The 20765-nt window shown below is 41.6% G+C and overlaps 1 protein-coding gene across 12 annotated transcripts in view; it reads right to left on the reverse strand.

The window, feature by feature from the left end:
- Positions 1-411: 411 nt before the first annotated feature.
- The window catches only part of dnm1a (dynamin 1a), a 47036-nt gene continuing 26682 nt past the window's right edge, over positions 412-20765 (reverse strand). For 4 of the 12 annotated variants that reach the window (XM_032539774.1, XM_032539767.1, XM_032539773.1 and 1 more), the window contains 7 exons: positions 5934-6043; positions 5732-5843; positions 5371-5385; positions 4990-5160; positions 4633-4874; positions 4206-4409; positions 993-1991 (listed from right to left, as the gene is read on the reverse strand). In XM_032539774.1, coding sequence (XP_032395665.1) covers positions 1961-1991; positions 4206-4409; positions 4633-4874; positions 4990-5160; positions 5371-5385; positions 5732-5843; positions 5934-6043 — 885 coding nt within the window. In that variant the 3' untranslated portion in view covers positions 993-1960. Of the gene's footprint in view, positions 589-992; positions 1992-3257; positions 3295-4013; positions 4051-4205; positions 4410-4632; positions 4875-4989; positions 5161-5370; positions 5386-5731; positions 5844-5933; positions 6044-20765 lie in introns of those variants that run through there. The other 8 variants (XM_032539777.1, XM_032539776.1, XM_032539768.1 and 5 more) reach the window with 5 other exon arrangements.

A 20765-nucleotide genomic window follows, 5' to 3' on the forward strand; every position in this document is an offset into this window, starting at 1 on the left:
CACCCACTCAGATCAGCTGGTATTCTGTCTACAATGGAGTGGTCAGGAAATTTGTAAGTGACACCAAACTTTTGACCGGTAGTGTGCATTACACATTTAAATACGTTTTTCAAATATTTCCTTATACACATAGTCATTTATTCATAATAATTTAAATATTCAGCAGACTAAATTCTCTAGACAGTGAAAGTACAATTCTTATAAGATGCACTACACATATACATAATAACACATTAAGATATGTCCATATTTACTGTTAAATAATAAGTAGAATATACTTTGTTGTGTTTGAGTTGCAGTCATGGAGTACTAAGATGCACAAGGGGTCACTGATATGTTTTTGAAATGGTTAAAATTACATCAGTTTAGGTTCAGAGATGGGTTTTTACGACTGGTGGCTTGCTTATTTTAGTTCGGGGACGAAATACAACACATCACACTGACAGCAAAGTTCAGTTGCAGAACAGTTGAAAAGTGGTTGAACTCACAGGCTCTCAGCCAGCAGTGTGAGGGGGAAACAGGAGGAGCGTTTTGATAGCTTTATGCATAGACTGGCTGTTTTCATGTTCTCACTCACCAACGTGACCACTGAGAAGGAAAAAAAGAGAAAATAAATGCATGCGGATCATAATGCTCAAAATTGTCCCAGTCAGTATGTCAGAGGATTCAATGCATAATGTGATTGGAACTGACTTAGAAACACAATCCAATTATTTGAAACCTTTCCCATTAGGGACCTCATTCCCTCTGAATAAAAAGGATGTATAAGGAACTATCAAACAGTTTTTGGGTGTCTTGCACCCAGGCCACAGATTCCCTTCCTCTCAGTTGAAATGTACTCTAATTCTTGTGTGACTGATGGAAGGATATTCCAGATATTGCACTTTTTATTTAGACCCCGCCTCTATAAGATAATGCATTGAAAATGTTTTTGTGATGAGGAGGAAAATGGGAAAAGGGCCATGGGAGGCGCATCTTTGAACATCTTTAAACATTTTCATTGTTGCATAGGTTCTGCGGAAGCACAGACAACAGCGTTTTCGAGAGGTGGTGTGACACAGTTATGGGAACTTTTTGTGCTGTCCACTCAAAATGACTCTACTACACAAGAAGGTTATGACCCAGGTGAATTTAGTGACAGTGAAGCCTTCTGGATACTACAACAGATGTTGCTTCAGTCTAATCTAATGCAAGGGGAAGAGGAGGAGGAGGGGTGGGTGGGGGAGGATGAAGAGCAGCAGGTCCTGTCTGTCCAGGTATCTGGGAGCGAGGAGTCTGTGATTCTTTTCCTCCTTTTTCGTAAAACACACAAGTGAACAAATTGGTTTTTAAAGAAGTCAGGAAAAAAACATAAAAGAAACAAATAACAAACAAATGTTAAAAAGAGGAAAGAACAAAGTAAGACAGCAGCCAGAATACCCATTGCAAGGACTGAAGTATAATGTATCAAGTAAAGTGTCATGCTTAGTATGCAAATGTGTCCCACCTTAGGTTTAACAGCAAGAACACACATTCTGTATGTATTTGCTTGTATTTATACAGTATATGTGTGTGTTTTTATGTAAGCTGTGTGCATGCACATCTGGGCATACATTCAAAAATGTATCAATTATCTTATATTCTCTAAATAGTTTACTTAAATTCTGAGGGGAGGGGGGCAGCATGTTTGTATGTCAGTCATGCAGGTGTGTTTCAAGTATTCTGTGTGTGTGTGTGTGTGTGTGTGTGTGTGTGTGTGTGTGTGTGTGTGTGTGTGTGTGTGTGTGTGTGTGTGTGTGTGTGTGTGTGTGTGTGTGTGTGTGTGTGTGTGTGTGTGACTTGTAAGGGAAAAGTAGGAGCAGGAGAAGGGAGCCGGCTCAGGTCGGGTATGGCAGAAAATGACAGGAAGGTGGCACTGTTGTCCATGGCCTCGCATCTGGAGGTGGGACGGACAGATGGAGATGGGGAGGAGCTCAGAGGTCTAGTGGGTTGGAGAAGGTGGGGGTCTCCGACTGCCATGGACACACAAACACACAGGAACAGATACATAGAAGAGAGGATGGAAACAGGTTGGATTATTGTTTTTGAGGTGTTTGCAGTCTTTATTTAAACCTCAAGTTATTTATACTTACATGTTGTTATTTCAGGGCCCCTATGTGTTAATCATGCACATACACATAAATTTAGTACTTTTACTCACAAGACAGTCACTTATATCATAAGATACCACATGAAAGGAAACCTGAATACACAACCAACATTACAAAGGTATCAGGCTCAGTTAGCATGGCCACAATGCAGGTAATGTATGTTTTCACAAGATGATTGACAAGTAAGCATACATTTTGGGAAGTTTGACGTTTTGGGAAATACACTTAACAATATTTGCTTTTCTTCCAGAGAGTTAGAATGGAAGATTGATACCACTCTCTGATGTCTCTAAGGTAAGACTAAGCTAATACCAGCAGCCAGTTGGCTTAGCTTAGCATAAAGAGTTTTGGCTACTTTGCACTTTGGTTTTTGTACAAATTAAACAAACTAGATATAATGTGTTAATTAGTGAGCCTCAGAGGTGCTGGTAGGTAGATTTTGTTATCTTTGGGCCTGTGTTTGGTAGACCCATTCAGTAATCCATCCATGGATATTCCCCTTTCAGATTGTTTCATTTAAATTGGTTTTAGAGGCCTGAAATGCAAAAAACAATCCCTTATTTCCCTAGAAAAAGGTTGAGTTGAGAATCACCAGCAGTGCTACCTGCACACTTACTAAAGTAAGTTACTTTAGTAAACACTTACTAAATTACGAACTGAACGTTGATATTGATAGATGCCATGACTTTGAACGACAACATCAGACACTCAAGAGACAGGGATGAGTGGGATGTCATGGCATTCATACGTCACATACAGTACAACATTAACACAAACAATAATAATCTTTAAGTTTTGGACAGTTGAATCCTGTCTAACCCATTGCTGCTGTAAAGTGAGAAATGTCACAAAACTCCACAAGACACTTTTACACATTCTGACATACTGAATACCCCTTCAATACAAAATCAGCATTGACTCCAAAATCAGCTCAAACACTGATGCAAACACACACACACCGTCATACACTGGGTGTGTGTTTGCCCATGCAGCGCTCTGAGAAGAGAAAAGAAAAGTGAGAAAAAGAAAATGGCATGCAGTGAAAGGATGCCTCCTGAGAGGAAGAAAAAGAAGGAAAGGGGTCATGATGATGGTAATGATGATGATGGCGGACAGTACCCAACGTACCAGAAACGTTAGTCCTCATTGGTCAGTGATAGTGATTCTGTAGAAGGAACCATAGTCATGTGTGGGGACAGAGGTGTAGTGAGGAAAATAGGGATGAAAAGGAGGAAGAGAGAAAGGAGTGCAAACGGTTACAGTGCAGGAAATGACCAATGTCACGTGCTCAGCTCTCACTTAAGACAGACCACAGTACAGGATGGAAAGAAATCAGTTCACTGCTTAGGGTTTTAAGTTTGAATTTCTGTGTCCGTTTAATTTTTTAGGCTGAATTTGTCAGTGAGAGCTTTGCTCAGCAACGTTAGTGTCTCCTACTTCAAAGGAAGAAAGCTGCTATTCAATCAATAGGTCCAGGATAAAAAAGTTAGCTTGCTCATGAACACAGACAAGCAGCTACAGTTGATGGAGAATAGAAAAGAAAAACACTCATTCCAGTCACTGACTGAGAAGAAAGGCACAAAAATATTAACTACTCAGATGAGGACAGCAGTGAAGTGGGCGTCAGCTAGGAATAGGGGAGTGTTATGTAGCATTGGTGATGGTTGACAGCGTGTTGAATGTTCAGAGTGGTGGCAGAAAGGTACCAACAAGTTACCCAAATAACTGTTTACCCAAACCAAGAGAAAAAAAGATGAAAATAGTCCACTGATCATGAGTAATATCACTGTCTATCCGTCTATTTAGGGATCTCTATCAATCTATTTGTCTATTTGTCTCTTCATCTACCCTCTATCACAACCATAGCTCTCCACTTTCAGTTATCTCCTTTATCCCCTAATCCGGGTGTCTTCACATCCCCCTTAGTAACAGAGAGTATCCACACTTGAGGTTGGATAGCTTGACATAATATTATAAGTAGTGGTTTGGATGGTATACTCTGTGTAAAACCTACTGAAACCTACTTTAAAATATGTCGGTTTGTTCGTTTGAAATGCCTCTCCTGTTTTCACTCACCTGGGCACATTTGGGGGTGCACGGTTAGGCCGGGAGGGCACAGTTGGTGGTGGCCCACTGTAAGGGTCCGGAGAAGCCCCTGGGCGAGACGGGACTGGGGGTCCCCCAGCGGGAGGAGGCCCAGGTGGAGGCCCACGAGAGAGCGGGCGGCCCGGAGGTCCCGGTGGGGCTCTGCGGTTTGGAGTTGGACTGGTGGCTGGAGACCTGGAGGAGAAGGGACGAGACAGAAACCATTGCACTGACAAAAATGAAACAACCAATCTGATAATAGTAGGCAAAGCTCATATTTTAAATGAATTAAGTGTTTATTTTGAAGATAATAACTTCAAGGTTAAAAAAAAAAAGAATCTTGGCTTAGCCATCTCCTCCCACCAAACATTCCCCACACAGCCTCTAATGCTCTTCCTCTATTCTCGTCGTCCCTTACCTTCCTCCGGAGCCACTACGCTGCACCTGCAGCCAGGAGTCATCCACGGGAGGCGGCATGGTGGTGGTTATGGTGGATGTGCTGATGTCACCGATGATGTTGAGGGCCTCCCGCAGGGCGTGGTACATCCGCAGCATCTCGTCGCGGTGCTGGGCCTGCTCCTGAGACTCCTCCATCAGCGAGTTCTGGTCGCCGCACGAGTACAGCTGGGCCAGCAGCTCCGCGTTGATGAATTCTTTAGTCTGGTCGAAATGACAAAGTTTTGTGATGAAAGTTAAAGTTTCTGTTCTTTTTCATTTTTTGTTTGGAACATATGTAAATCTGAAAGAGCTGACAGCTGAAACATGTCCAACTCACATTGTTAATCATGAGGTGCATGATTGTCTTCGGCATCAAGTCGCGGACGGTCTTGTTGACGATGGCCATGTAGGAGTCAACCAGGTTACGAATGGTCTCCACCTGCCGCTCCAGCTGAGGGTCCATGCTGTGCATTATGTTGTCAGAGCCATTTTCATCACTGCCTTCACTCTGTGGAGCCCAATGAGGAGAGGGAGGAAGAGGACATAGAGTTTAACTTCAGTGTAGCTTCAGCAAGAGAGAGTTGGAGAAACAGACTGTAGACGGCATACAAGGTAAAGTGTGACTGGCAAACAAAGTCTTTCTGAATAATTGTTTAGGGTGAAATCGTGTTTTAAAGACACACAATGAAAATGCAGAATGCAGACCAAAATAACATACCTTTCCTTCTTTCTCCTATAAGCTCAAACAGCGATGAGGAAAACAGACATCAAAAGAGGACAGATGGACAGTATGAGAGACATGACAACATTTAAATAGACTTAAAATAAACATCAACAACTCAATGAAAAAAATTAAATAATAAGTAGCTTTCCTTTTAGTTTATGCAATCTGGAAATAATCAAGGTAAATAATGTGTTGTGTTTTTAGTTTCAAACTATGTCAATCCAATCATTAAAACCAAAATATCAACTTACTATACTTATACTATAAGTTATTATCAACTACTATATAATTTATAAATTTCCAGTCCTTAGCTAACATATGGATGCATAAAACCAATACTTTGAAAAAATCTTACCGTGACCCGTTCAGGATAAACTCCAGCTCTGAGGAAGGAGGCCTTCCAAGCATCAATGTCCTCCTGAGTCTCACAGGCCAGCTCCAGCTGACGGTAGTCTTTATACACATTCCTGTGGGCACACAATGCTAAATTAAGGTCTTTTGATCTATAACTTGTATCAGCTGTGTGTGTGTATATTGATGTGTGTGCGTTATAGCACCTCTGCTCGGTGTTGAAGAGGGCAAAGATGTGCTTGCTGGACATGAAGCCTTTCTCCACATCACGCAGCTTCAGGTTGTCCACCGGCAGCATGTACTTCTTCTCTTTCTCCTGCAGGAGGCGAAAGAGAAACACACAGGGTGCTCGTGTGAGAGAGGGAGAGAAAGAAAAAGACTGACTTGCTCCATCAATGAGGAATTTGGCTAAATAGTAAAAACAGTCATAGAGATTTATTTTTGCACTGATATTGTATATTAGACCAAACTGAAAGAGCCACTGCAGAAGTCAATGCTGCATTATAATCATTGTGGGATAATTGATTTACTACTAAATAGATATACTTAATATTGTAAGAGAAACAACGACAGAAACTATATTAAAAGTGACAAACAATTATGAGAAAAGGATTCGGGGGAATCGGGATTGAATGCTCATATATTAAATTTGACATCAGGCAAAAAAGAAGAAAAAGACAAGAGAAACAAATGGGAAAGTCACACACAGCCCTCATTCTTTGGTATTGATTACAGTTGTGCAGAGTAAAAAAAAAGAAGGGGGCGAGCAACAAATGAGAAACACACACATACAGAAAGTGAGATAGACAGAGAGAAAGAGAGAGAGAGAGAGTGAGAAACCAAGTTCCACTGTAAAAATCTCTTGTACTTGTAAATATGCACACAACATATGATATCTAGACATCCAACCATTTATGAATCAGAGAACCTCAAAGTTTGTCAGCTCCAGTCCGACACATGCCAGCCCTCTCTCTCTCTCTCTCTCTCTCAGACGCGCGCACGCACACACACACAAACACACACGCGTGCACACGTTGTGGTTTAACTCCTCAAAGTCTATTGTTATAAATTAACTTTCTTTACCATTGGTTGCTTTTGCGTGCATGAACGTTTTACTATCGACAGTCAAATTAGTATAAAAAAAGAGAGAAGACAAAAATAGTACAGGGTGAGTGAGATTCTGGGTGAGTGAACACTAAACACACACACACGCACACACACAAACCCACACACAAACACGCACACACACAAACACACACACAAACACACATACACACAAATACACACACACACACACACACAGAAATATGCAAAACAGCACCTTTGAGCGTAGTCTCTAACTAACCTTAAAACCATCTGGCTAGCTAACCACGAGCCTGCCCTGCCCAACCCACTGAGTGTGTGTGTGTGTGCGCGCGTGCGTGCGTGTGAAAGAGCAAGAGGGAGACAGGGAGATGTGTGTGCAACCAAACTCCTTCTTCAAAGGATTTATGGCTTGTGCAGCCAAATGGTCATATCCCCTAAATGCATGTAAAACACGCACACACGCACACACACACACGCACACGCACACATGCACACACACACACACACACACACACACACACACACATACACATGTGGCTGTAATGGTACATCCAGGTGTCCACTATGCAAAAAATTGAAACAAGCAGTCGCCCCAGACTGCTGACATCATCATTTATAGAGGTCCCCGTCCTCCGTCTTTAAGTTTGTTCAGTATTTCTCCATCTTCCTCCTCTTTCCCCTTGTTCCCTTGCTCTCTGGTTTTCCCTCTCCATTGGACTGAGCAACCTTGGACTGATTCATACATTTTCCCTTCCTCTGGCCAGTAAATCCAGTCAGGAGAGTTGGAAAGGGAGAAGGAGAAGGGGGACTGGTGTCTCAGTGTGTGTGCATGATGCAGGGAAAGTACAGAGAAACTGAACTAAAGCAGAAACAGAATGGCAAAGTGTATGATAAAAACAAGCTAGACATAACATTATTAAAACAAATGTTGGTTATTACTATAAACAGAAGAATTAGGTTTGATGCACCTACAAACAAGAATTGTCAGAAAAGAAAAACAACAAATAAGAGGGCATGCATGTACAGTATGTGTATTGTTGCATTATCCAAACAGTTTTACCACTTCTGACAAATTATCAGGTTTTCTCACTCTCAATCAGTCCTTTTTGCATGTGTGTGTTTTCATGTGTGTGTGTGTAGTTGAGGGAAGTCAGGAGTTGAGTGCTTTCCCATATGCTCCCATAAAAGCCAGCCAGCAATAGCAGCCAAATGTACAGATTTCCAGAGTTAAGCACGCACACAGGGACACATGAGAAAACAAACTCACACACACACACAGATGAGCTATATGGGATACCTACTAAGACGTAGACATATGCACACACACACCGCACACTTTATTTGACCTTTATATGCAGCAATTATACTTGCATGAGACCCAAACTCTGTGAATCAACTTTCAAGAGACAGACACACACATAAACACTGCCAGTGAGGTATGGATGTGTGATGGCTAAACCACTACTGGGCTGTCAGGAGATTTCCCTTCTGTTTGCAATTATCTCCATGGAAACAGCCTAAGTGTAATACAAAGGTTTGTGTGTATGTGGTTATTTGTGTATACACTCCAAATGGGCCTGCCAACAACATTCAAATGTGTTGTTTCATTCATTCTCAAAGCAAATGTCACCATTAGAGTCTCTTTTTTATTTTTGGGGGATTGCAATTAACATTGTGTCTATACCATAAAACCATAAAGACATCTTGTGGTTTGATTAAATAACTCAAGTCTCATTCAATATATTTCATTCATGAGATTTACTCACAATTATCACTAAACAGAAAAGATATAATTACAGTCCTTTGCCTCTGCCCCCTTTTGCATCTTCATGTCCTTTTCTGGGACAGCCTTTTTCCACTGCTTTTGGAAAGTGCTGTGGGTGGAAATGTTTTGAAGGATGTCATATCCGTGGCGCCTCACATCTGCTGAAGCATCCACACATATTTTGCTTACAGCAATAAGGAAGCGTTTGGTGAAGGTCTTGCCACCTGTAAGCATCTGTGTGGCTCCAAGGATGTTACATAACTGGCTGAGGTGCTGAGCTGAGCTTGCTCTAACTGCAGCACTGCGGTGAGTCAGCCCTGCATTCAGCAAGACGTTCATGGTGCGACCGGGGCTGCAGTTTTGAACCATGGCGTCCAGTGCCAGATTTGCCTGCTGCTGGATGGAAGTGTTGGATTCTGAGACTTTTAGTATCAGGGCGCAGCCTGTTTCCTCCACCATGTCATCCATGGTTCTCTGGAGGTGAGCATACATCTCACCCAAGGTGACCATAGCAGCACAAGACACAACATAGTCCAGGTTTTTCACCTCCTCTAAGACAACTACACAGACCTTACAAAGTGTGGCCTTCAATTTGTCTGGGTGGTTCCTTGTCAGATCTTGAATAGATGTTAAACCATCAATTTCCTTTTGCCAGTCATCAGAGCTGAGCAGTTTAAAGATATTGGCCAGTGTTTTTTCAGGACTGGACAATGGCTGCGAACGCTGCTTGCCTTCATCGGTCTTTGGAGAAACTCTTACCTGGGAGAGTTGAGATGGTTTGGCTACGTTAGGAGGAGGAGTGAACGTGAAAGGCAGCTGAGGGATGGATATCTCAGCAGGACTTTCAACCTCCATTCTGCTGAGACTGTCCAGAGAGCTGGAGCCCCAGCCTTTAGCAATCATATCAGCTACCTTAAACGCTTCCTGCCTCAGATGGGCATGAATGGCCTCATCCTCCATCAAGGTCCAGAAGTTTTGCTTTGTAATTATTTTAGGAGTCGTCCAGTCCCTCTTATACTTAGAGGTCCTTTGATTGCTCGACTCTTGGGCAATCAGATCAGCCACCTTGTAGGCTTCCTGTTTTAAATGAGCATGCATAACCTCATCTTCCATGATCGACCAGAAGCTGTCCTCATCAAAGTTTTCACAAGTCTGCATGTCTATCTTGGACTTGGGCTTCTTCTGACTGCCCCAAAATCTGTCAATCAGATCAGCCACTTTGAAGGCTTCCTGCTTGAGATGAGCATAAATATCTTTATCTTCCATGATCGACCAAAAGCTGTCCTCATCAAGGTTTTCCAGAATCCTCAGGGTTCCATTGTCTTTCCAGAAATAATGCAAGTTGTCTTGTGTCTCTTGAAAAGCCATTGGTAATGTTGACAGAGCGACGCGCTTAACAGTCAATCATTCAAATAACTAAAAGAGTTATGTATTCTGAGTGGCAGAGAGAGAGAGTGAAATAGTGTTATCATCACACACCAAGTGATGTCACAATGAGACATAAAAATTATGTAGTTCCAATTCCATGCGCACACACACACACACACACACACACGCACACACACACACACACACACACACACACAGCTATGTAAAAGTCTTTCCTATGTGTTTGCTACAAATGTGGTGACGTAACTCCAGTAAAATGTACACTCAGTTGCCAGTTTATCACTGTAGGTATGCCAAGCTAAAAACTAATAGAGTCAACAGCCCTGCATTAATTACTTCATAAAAGGTGATAATGTTTGTTTTTGTTGAAACTGTTTTCGATAATTTAGGAGGCTGCAGTTTGTGTTGCTGTTGAACTGTTTTCACTTATACACAGAGGTGTTTCTGTTATTTAGCTAGCCCTCATTGATGGAAATGCGGTGGACGCATAGAAACATGTCAGTATAATGCAATACAATTCAATAGTTGAATCAAAGCCTCTCTTAAACAGTTTCAACAGAAATTTAGGATTGTAACCTTCATGAAGGTAGGGTTTCTTGCAGGGCTGTTTAGATAGGTGCACCTAATAAACTGCCAACTGATTGTACTGTAGCATTAGATGCTCTGGATGGGGCTTGTCTTGAGGTCAAAATGTACCCTCCATAAGCCAAAGTCACTTATTTATTATGAGGGACTGTGCCAGACAAGTTTATCAAATTTATACTCAATCAATCTGTTTTGTCTATCTGCAACGTAATTCTGTGGATTATCAGGATCATTCACAGAACTTGCTGTGAACAGGGGAAGTATTTTCTACCCAAGAAATGGTCCCTTTAAAAATCCTTGGCGGTGAGGTTATCTACAGTGCCAGGAACAGTCTATTATATTTTAATGTAAGCATAAAATAACATAACTGATATCTAAACACCACCAGAGTTACAGGAGAAAATATGTTCTTTAAATTTTTGGTGACCTTTAAACTGGGATACTGGTTGTGTAAAAAGTTTAAAAGTTTGCTCAGTCTTTCTCTTTTAGCATAAAACATTACACAGTTCTTTATTCATCCATTCACCCAGCTACATGACAGATTTTACTTATTTCCAAAAGCAATGTTTTTGTCATGAATCGTTTTATTTACACCTGAACCACAGATGTTTTTTCTGAACTTTTACACATGCAACATTTACTTGCACGCACACACACACACACACACACACACACACACACACACACACACACACACACACACACACCACCCACACACACCAACGCTGGAGACCAGGCACTGCACTTGGTACTTAACCTGTGGTGTTTGGAGCAGTCTTTGAGCAAAGTACTTTCCATGGTTTTATTTTGCTAGTGAGTAATAGCAGGCTCATTATGAAAAGCCAGAGGAAGTTCACTTCTGGATTCATAAAGGAACTTCACCACTCTGCACAGCGTCCAGAAAATGTCTCAAGCTATAATTCATAATGTGGATGAAATATTGCCTCACACACACACGGGGACCTTACACAAATTGTATCCAATTAACACTTTGAAACAAATCAGTAGTTTGGTGGGCAAAACCAAGAAGATAGTCGTTTACAGTGTCCATGTTGTTTTAAGAGGCTGCATGTCTCAGTCTTTGTGTGTGTGTGTGTGTGTGTGTGTGTGTGTGTGTGTGTGTGTGTGTGTGTGTGTGTGTGTTGTGGTGTGTGTGTGGTGTGTATGTTGATGGGAGTCTGATAGAAAAGTCCTGGTGACTTGGGCCATGGATCAAAGGGCTGCAGAGAAGCCGCACGGCATCTGGGAGCAATAACGCTGCCTCTAACCCTTCATTACCACAAAGACTGGGCCCTGGGTGGCAGCCAATGGCAATTTTCACAACCCTCCTCCTCACCTCCCTCCGTTTTTCGTTCCCTTCATTCTTCTACCATTCCCCTTTTGAGTTAAAAAAAAAAGCAGTCTTAGACAACAGGGATGGGGTAAGACACAAAAAGGATGGGACTTATGTTTGAAGCACTGGTGCAAAAGCTTGATTCAATGTTAAATTAGACTAGTCCAGTCTACTTGATTCATTAAGGGCTTTTGACAAGTAATTTCTTTACAAAATGCTTCGTAAAAAACATTTCTCTAAGCATAATGCACTTTTGGCAGAAGAAAAGAAAGACATAAAGACAGATATTGCTGAGTTTACATAGAATCGAAAATCCCACTAACGCATGCAACATCTGTGAGTAATATGTCTTTGAGTGACAAAGACATTTAATTAGACTTAATGCCGATTGGACTTTCATTTAAAAGTAAGCCCACATGTTGCCAACATTAAATCAAGAACAGCAAACAATTTGGCCAAGAGAATTAATTTTGGGAACAGCCAAATTGGAGCTCTTTCTAGGAGGACATGTAAAAACACACAGCTGTTGGTGACTCATTGAGCTACAAGATTGTGTAACAATGCTCATGCAAATCTTCTAGGGCAGCCTGCCAGCGTCCGCACTTTCTAATGCTTCATATATCATGGGAAGTGCTACTCTATAACAGTGCAGACACAAAGGTTTTTCTAGCTCGTCTGTCAGCTGCAGACAAATTAAAACAAATCCAATCTGAAATGTCCAGTTTTCCACAAATAAAAACATATATTTCTAATTATGAAAGAATCAGAGTTTAATGTATGACATGTTTTGTTTGGCCAGTGAAACCTGTTTTTCATTGCTCATTTTTTTCTCTCCCAAATGTTTAATCTCATCTGATTTAGCTGACTCTAGAGAAGTGACAGCCTTTGGGCTCTGCTTAGCTGTTCCTGTGGAAATGAGCACAAACACAAATAAACGTCTTCATGGAGAAAGGAAACGTGGTGTCCACATGACAATGACACATTCAGTGAGCGGGCCGGTCAAAGCACAGGCTGACATGTCAGGGATACCTTCCTGTTTAGCAGCTAATTGCCAAGCAGTTAATTATCTGCTCTGCGTTTACTTCTGCAGAAGGTCAGTGTAACAACCTAAGGTCTGGCCGGGATATGTGATCAATCACTGGTGACCACCAAAGAGTAAAAGAAAGAGGGAGGGGGCACCGCAGCCCGCTAACCACATAAACACATGAAAATCCCCACACATCGAGCGACTGCTGCCTGATAGAGGGAAAAAGCTCTGTTCAAACTTTGTGTACAATCTCTCCCCTCTACTCGAATATTTCAAAGTTCCCCTAAAATAAGCCATGTGAACTCACAATTGCGCATTTATATATTCATGTGTGAGCATTAGGAATGACAAATAATGCCTGTGAATAGTTTCTTAGCTTTTACATGTGAAACATTCTTAGATGTAATGGCGGGTGCAAAAAAGTAATGCTAAAGTGCATCTACAAACTGAAACGTCTGAGGTAAGCGTTATATCAGAATACTTGAGGCAAAACGTTTACATATGTACATGTGGGTGGCAAAGGTTTCACAACGGTAAATGCATATTATAAAGATTCCTAACATGTATTTGTGTATGTGTAAAATTAGGGGAAAGCAAGGCAGGGTGTTATTCCTGTTTTACTAACACATCACTCTCCTTTCATTGTCAGAACTGCATGATCCAAATACAGCAAGACCTAAATTAACTGCTACTTTTTATAGTAAAATGAGCTGCCACAATATAAAATTTGCACTTCTAAATCAAACTTGTTGCATACGAAGAGGGTGTGTTTGGATGGAGTATATTTTTATGACATGATTGTGCCAATGGGGGGCTGTGCCAAGGGTGGAGAGGGATTTTATTTTCACTTTACACATTTACAGAAAATCTAGTCTTGTAAAATGTGATATTTATGAAAATCTCTCACTTATGTCAAGGTTAAATATTCAATTGTATCTCAAGTCAGTCATTAAGACAAACAAAAATATATTATATAAAATATATGATAAAAAGTATGACATATAGACACATGCAGCATGAGATTATATATTCTTTAAAAGCTGAACACTTAACTTCATGCCATGTGCTATTAAACACAAGCAGTAATCTTAAATGTCTGTAAATGTCTGTCAGTTCTTCTTCAAAGGAGGTATCAAGTCCGCACCGTCTCAAATACGTGTGTATTTTTGTAACAAAATTACAAAATACACACACATGACTTGCACACATAAACACACACACACACACACACACACACATATTTAACATGCCAAAAGACATTAAGTGCACAAGTGTGGTTTCTTTTTGATCCGTGTTGTGTCTGTTTGGGTCTAATTCCAGGTTTTGTTTCTCTAGTGATTTTTTTGTAATGACATTATGCTTTAGATATGCAAGAAAAAATCAAGGAGAAAAAAAAATCATAATTTACAGACAAACATGCATTACATTTATTTAATTTATCAGTCAGGCAGGATGAACTTTGAATTATTCACAAACCATCCTGTGTACCTCTTTGGCCCACTCTGACACGATGCAGTCGTCACTCAACTCATTTTCTTTTGTTGCAATCTCTAACCCACTTTTCCAATGTTTTCTTTTACAATTACTGTCATTTTATTACTGGTTCTGTTACCATTTTCTATCATTTGGTCCATTATATTCTCAATTTTCTAAAAGTTAAATCAATACAAATTTGTCTAGCAGAACTGTGTTTTCTTCTTTCCAACTCCATTAATCATCGTGTGACCCCTCAGATTTATCTTGTGACACTTTAGAGGGGGCCCAACCCCTAGCTTGGAGAACACTCAATTAAACTGTGTAACTGTATAAGTTGTTAAAACTAGCTACACGTTGCCTAGCTACAATAGCACAATAAATACCTACAAACATACCTAATAAAAACGTTCAGTCAAAGGTGACATTATTCTGCAGAAACCTTGATACATCAAGTACAGTTTGCATGAAGGACTTTTACTTGTAATGGAGTATATGTATTAGTACTTTTACATAAAAAAAGAACCTGAAGCCTTCTTCCAGTAGACCACTATCCTATTACTTAAGTTTTTCATTTTAACAAAAAAAATAGTAATGATATATTTTGAGGGAGAAGGAAAATAAAAACCAAGCTATTATGTGGTTGACATTTATGTTATCCAACAAGAATAATGGCAATTTGACATGTTATCTTTAGCTTGAAAACTATCTGTGATCTTTCACTGTAACTCGGCTGATTGATGGCACTCGAATGAAATACAAGGGATCATATTTTGGAGCAGCCTTGATGGGTTTGGCTGGCTTGTTACACAAATCTACAGTATCACAAGCTTAACCTCGCCACACTGATGCAAACACTTGAAAGATACAATTACACCCACATTAACTGACGGAGTCGTTCGCTTTCTGCAATATGAAAAAAACCAAAGTTAGAAACTTGAGGTTTTTCATGAAAGTATTAACCAGCACTATGTCATGACAAGACAGAATAAAATAGAATCACACATTACGCTCAATGTGTGTGTACTTTCTTAGTATTTCTGGCTTTCCTGACTAAGAGTTTGAAATAAGCTGCCTGCCTGGTCATCCAAACAGTGGAAACAATGTTGGTGCGACCGCAGAGGTCCCCCCACCCACCCATTAACATTAACTCCTTCCAATCCTTCAACTCCAAACGTTACTGCAACAATCTACAGAGGATTCTCAGCTCCATTTTTTCAAATTTTTGAAGCTCCTGCTTGCCGGGCATCATTTCGTCTCCTTTTCGCACCACGTTTTTATTGCGTTTCCTTCCTTCATCTCCATTTTCCTCCCCATGTCTCTCACTTTCCCTCCACATCCCTCCATCTCTCCGAGTACTGCTGACTCGTCTCTCCCGGGATTGGGCCTGCTTTGATTTGGAGCTCAGAAACCATAGCTTAAACAAACACACAGCCTTGGCCACCTCTGCACACACACACACACACACACACACACACACACACACAAACACCTGGAAACACTAGTATTGATTGCTAAGAAAAATACCTAAATGTGAGTGTGTGGGTGTGTGAAACAAAGAAGGTGAAGGAGGCAAACTTTGACTACTTGTGTCTCTTGAATCCACTTTGAATCATACAGACTTTTCCTTCTCGTCTACACACACACTCAAACGCACACACACACGCACACACACACACACACACAAACACACAATCTCTTACGCTCTGGTTCTGATTTCTCAGTAGTATGTCACCCTTTACCAGCACCTCCTACCCTACCCCCCTTCGTGTGTGTGTGTGTGTGTGTGTGTGTGTGTGTGTGTGTGTGTTGGGAAGGTTGTAGAGCTGCATAAAGGGCTCTTTATTCGAGTCCGACAGGGAGAGGAAATCAGCTTTAGAAGTAAAAACAGAGGGAGCAAAAGAGAGATGGAGACCACAGGGCTGCACATCTGGAGTTATTACAAGGCTTCCTCCTGCTTGCCAAGAAAACGCCGACATTCCTGCCCTCACTACAAAGACCATGGAGCCTCTGCGCTCACTCCTACACACACATCCATCACTCAAAAACCACATTAACCCTCATATGTACCATAAGTAGAGCTGTGCATATACACTTAATGGAAGGGACAAACATGCAGTCGCTTTACACATATATGCCTCCATGTGAGCGCACAAACGCAGACGTCCTCCCATCTGCTCACATACGCTTTCACTAAAAAGTTCCCTCCCTCGGCAGCCAATCCTTCACTCCCTTTCCAAACTTTACAACACACACGCCAAATGAATGTGTCTCACTTCCTGGTCACCTTTGACCTTCCACTTTCTCCCCAAAAGCCAGGGAAGAAAGACAGAAAAAAAGAAAGAAAGAAAGAAAGAAGAAAGAAAGAATGAAAGAAAGAAACAAAGAAAGAAAGAAACAAAGAAAGAAAGGAAGAAACAAAGAAAGAAAGGAAGGGGGAAACGCCAGACAGAGGGAGGGGAGAGAGGAAGAGGAGAGGAGAGAGGAAGAGGAGAGGAAAAATGGGGGGCTGGCGAGCTCCTCCTCCTTCTCTCTCCATATCTCCTCTCTCTCTCCTTCCTTTTTCTCCTTCTGTCTCTCGAAGGGGAAACTTGATGGCCAGTCCTTTGCCACGTCGAGCCTCCAGCTTCTCCACCTTGCTCGCTACCGGAGCAGCTTTTTTTGCTCAGGGAAGCTTTGGTAGACAAATCCCAACGACTCAGAAGTCCCATTTAAACGCCACCAGCCTGCCACGGCCTCAGCGGTGTGGCAGTGTTGAATGAAGGGACGTCGGGGGATGAATCGAGGCTAACCATCAGTCAAGAAGGAGACAAAACAAATCAGCCAAGAAGAATAAGAGACATCGCTGAAGACAGCGAGATGTGTAGAAGAGAGAGGAGAGTGTCAAGTCGCAGGTATCCCCTCCACAAGGAGAAATTTCTTTCTGTTTGGCATGTGTCAAGGAGACGAAAGGTTACGTATTCTGGTGTTTAAGTGGGAGGTGTTGGGTCAGATTTAGTATGATCTCAGCTGACCACAACTATTCACTGCTAAGATTTTAAACCATGAGCGATTGAGAGCACTTCCAAAGAGACCAAAGAGCTATCTATTGGGTGTTGCTATCTTTTACTGAAAGCTTCATCTCATCCGTTTTTTTAAACTGTCTTGTGAAATATCCTGGTTTTTATTTATTTAGTCTTGGCCCGGGGGTCAGCGGGGACAAATCAAGGTTAGCTTGTACAAATTTGCGCTAAATGGGGTGTGACCCCTTTGTGTGTGTTGATCTTTCTTGATCTCTGTGTGTTGAAAATGGCACAAAGTTGTTGTTTTTTGTCGGAAAAAATAATTTTGGGTAAAACATTTTTAAATACAATAATACTTTAGATTTATTCAGTGGATTTGTTACACTTTAACATCTTTTTGAGTTGTTAAGAAAAATGCATTTCTACGTCTAGGACTCCATCTGGAATGTTGCCTCTCACAGCGGGAAACAGGAGGGAATGTCGTTGAATCTGCCAATCAGTGGCTATCACCTCTGTCTAACCTCTCCTCATCCTCCACCTCCTTCTTCACCTCTCTGCCAGCCCCTTCATCTATCTCTCACATGCTGCTTCCCTCCAGCTCACACAAACAGACTGGTCAGCACTTTGTAGCAGTCAGACTATAAGAGCAGAGGGAGCTGGACTCAAGAGTTTAATACTGGAATCGCAGTGAGTATAGTTTAGAGTGTGTGTTGATGAGTCATGACAGCAACTTCCTGCTAAGATTATCTGTGTGTGCATGAGTAAATCTGTCTCCACAGCATCCTTCAATTGCCCAGCCCGCCTGCCCAGTGTTCAGACTACCTGTTCAGGAAGTAGTGGTTGTACAGTAGTCTGCACATTGGTTAGGCTGGCCGGGGAAGCACGGGACGACTCAAAGTGAGAGCAAGAGCCCTCCAAAGGGCATCCAGGAGGCACAAGCACATTAGGATGTGGTAACACGCAGCACCACCCCTCATCCATCTGGACAAACCCAGACACAAGCCTAAATAAAGCACCCAAAGGCTCCACTACAGAGGCCTGGCTCTCGCCTATCTTGGATTTATAAATGACGGATACATTAATCTCAAATTATTTTTTTAAACTGTTTACAGAGACAAAAGGGTTTCCGTTTCTTTACCAGGTTTTTTTGTGTATTGTTTTATTTGTCATTCATCCAAGAGTGAAATCTGATAAAACTGTAAAAAAGTAGTTTGAAAGAGTTCAAATAAAGATGCTTGGATATCTTTTTGACATTGTTTCTAATTTTCTTTTCTCAAGCAAAGTTTCACAGTCACAGAAATTAAACAAATACTACTCCACAGAATGGGAAATCCCAGACCTACAGAATCACATTCGCACAAATGTAAGTGATGGTTGCATGACATTTCCAACATGTTGTTTATTTTTCTGCAAAACCCAAAGATATAACTGAGAACTGAGACCAAAAAAAGTTCAACCACACAGAAGAAATGAACACTTACCCCAAAAAGATAACTAAAACACACAGTAAACCCCCAGCGTTGCACTGCACTCATGACCAAAATGTACAATTACGTCTCTGCCTTCTCTGCACCAACTTTACCTCAAATGACCATGTTATGTGCAGAGAGGCAGGAAGCCACCATACAAAAATGTTGAAATAGAAGCCACTCTATCATTGTCTGTTGGCCATTTTTACGAGTCTTTGAATAGCTCTCCCAAAAAAAGACACAAAGCTGTTTGTGGCTTTAGTGTTTGCAGGTGACGTTATGTGAAAGTTTAGCTAGACCCCCTGCCTCGTTTTCCATTATGGTTTGTTTTCTACCTCTTCACCAGGGCCGCAGTTTATCTTCTAGCCCACCTGTCTTTGATAAAGCGAACCCACATGTACCATTTTAAACTCCATCTCAAGTACACAAAAGCAAAGTAAAGGGCAGACACATTCACACGGTGTCCCATCACAGAGCATCGTCTGCAGGAATTACAACCGCAAACCAACCTGCTTCCATTTAGAGCCCTGCCACTATATCGCAGCCCCGGGTGCATGCACGCACACACACGCACGCACACGCACACGCACACGCACACGCATCCCAACACACACACACACACACACACACACACACACACACACAGACACACACACACACACCTTATGGCAGACATGTTTATGGTGAGTGCTGTTTCCCCCCAGGATGTTTACAACTGGGATCACCAGGCAAGTCTGGCTTTCTGGCAGCTTTACAGCAAGACCAGGGAAACCCAGGGGCACACACACACATACACATACACACACAAAAGGAGCACTTTTACAGGCAAAAATACAGCCACTGAAAGGACAGCAAAAACACATTTAAAACAAATGTATTTATGTCTCATTGGGACAAATGAAAATGTCTATACATGTATGAGTTTGATTATACAAATGTAAATAAATATCACAATTGCTGGCAGTCTATATAATCAGTTTTGTCTGCTTTTCAACCATTTCTCTCCGTTTTGGAAGCTTTGAGCAACAGAGCAGCCTGATTCAAAGAATTGGCATGTCCTGTGGTAATACAGACCAGAAGGTTTCTAGACACATGTACACACACACACATACACACATACACACACACACTAACCAAAACATCTGGCACATTAGTGGGATGAAAGTTTTATTAGTGTTGGGGTGGTGTGTGATGGTGTGTGTGTGTGTGTGTGTGTGTGTGTGTGTGTTTGGTGGTGTGTGTGTGTGTGTGTGTGTGGGTGGGTGTGGTTGTGTGTATGTGTGTGTATGTGTGTGTTACCCAGGCGCGGCAAGGGTTTTCCCCATGACGAGAGGCAGTCATAAAATGGTGATGTGCTTTTTGGCAAGTTGGTGTAAAGAATTAATGTGTCTGCATGTAAATGCAAAAAAACTGCATGACAGATGCACAATGTCTTTTTTTCTCTGCAAGCAGTGATACCCTTTTTATCTTAACATAAAACCGTTCCCAACTTTTATGAACTGTGTGTATTTTGATATAAATCCAGGTGCACATGTAAGTATAAGCCCTCATGGGAAATCTAACCTCTAGTGTGTGCGCTTGTGTGACTGGACTATTTAAAAATGTTCAGCTTGGATTGAAAACAAAATGGAAAGTTTCTATTTTTTTTTTTAAATTGCTTGCAGTGCCTTTCAGCCTCTGCGCTGAGCTTTAACACCAGCGCCATGTGTTGGTTTTGCCCCCCCGCGCCCATGAGGTTCCATGTTCAAATAAATATACAGTACAAGAAGAGAGGGAAGACGGAGGGGTGGGGACAGAGGAGAAGTAGAGGGTGACAAGGAAAGAGTGAGACAGAAAGTGAATGGAGAGACGGATGATGAGAGGGGAGGATGAAGAAGAGTTTCCTCTGGCTTGGGAATAAACCTTTAAG

Source organism: Etheostoma spectabile, chromosome 16, assembly GCF_008692095.1.
Source record: "Etheostoma spectabile isolate EspeVRDwgs_2016 chromosome 16, UIUC_Espe_1.0, whole genome shotgun sequence".
NCBI lineage: Eukaryota > Metazoa > Chordata > Actinopteri > Perciformes > Percidae > Etheostoma > Etheostoma spectabile.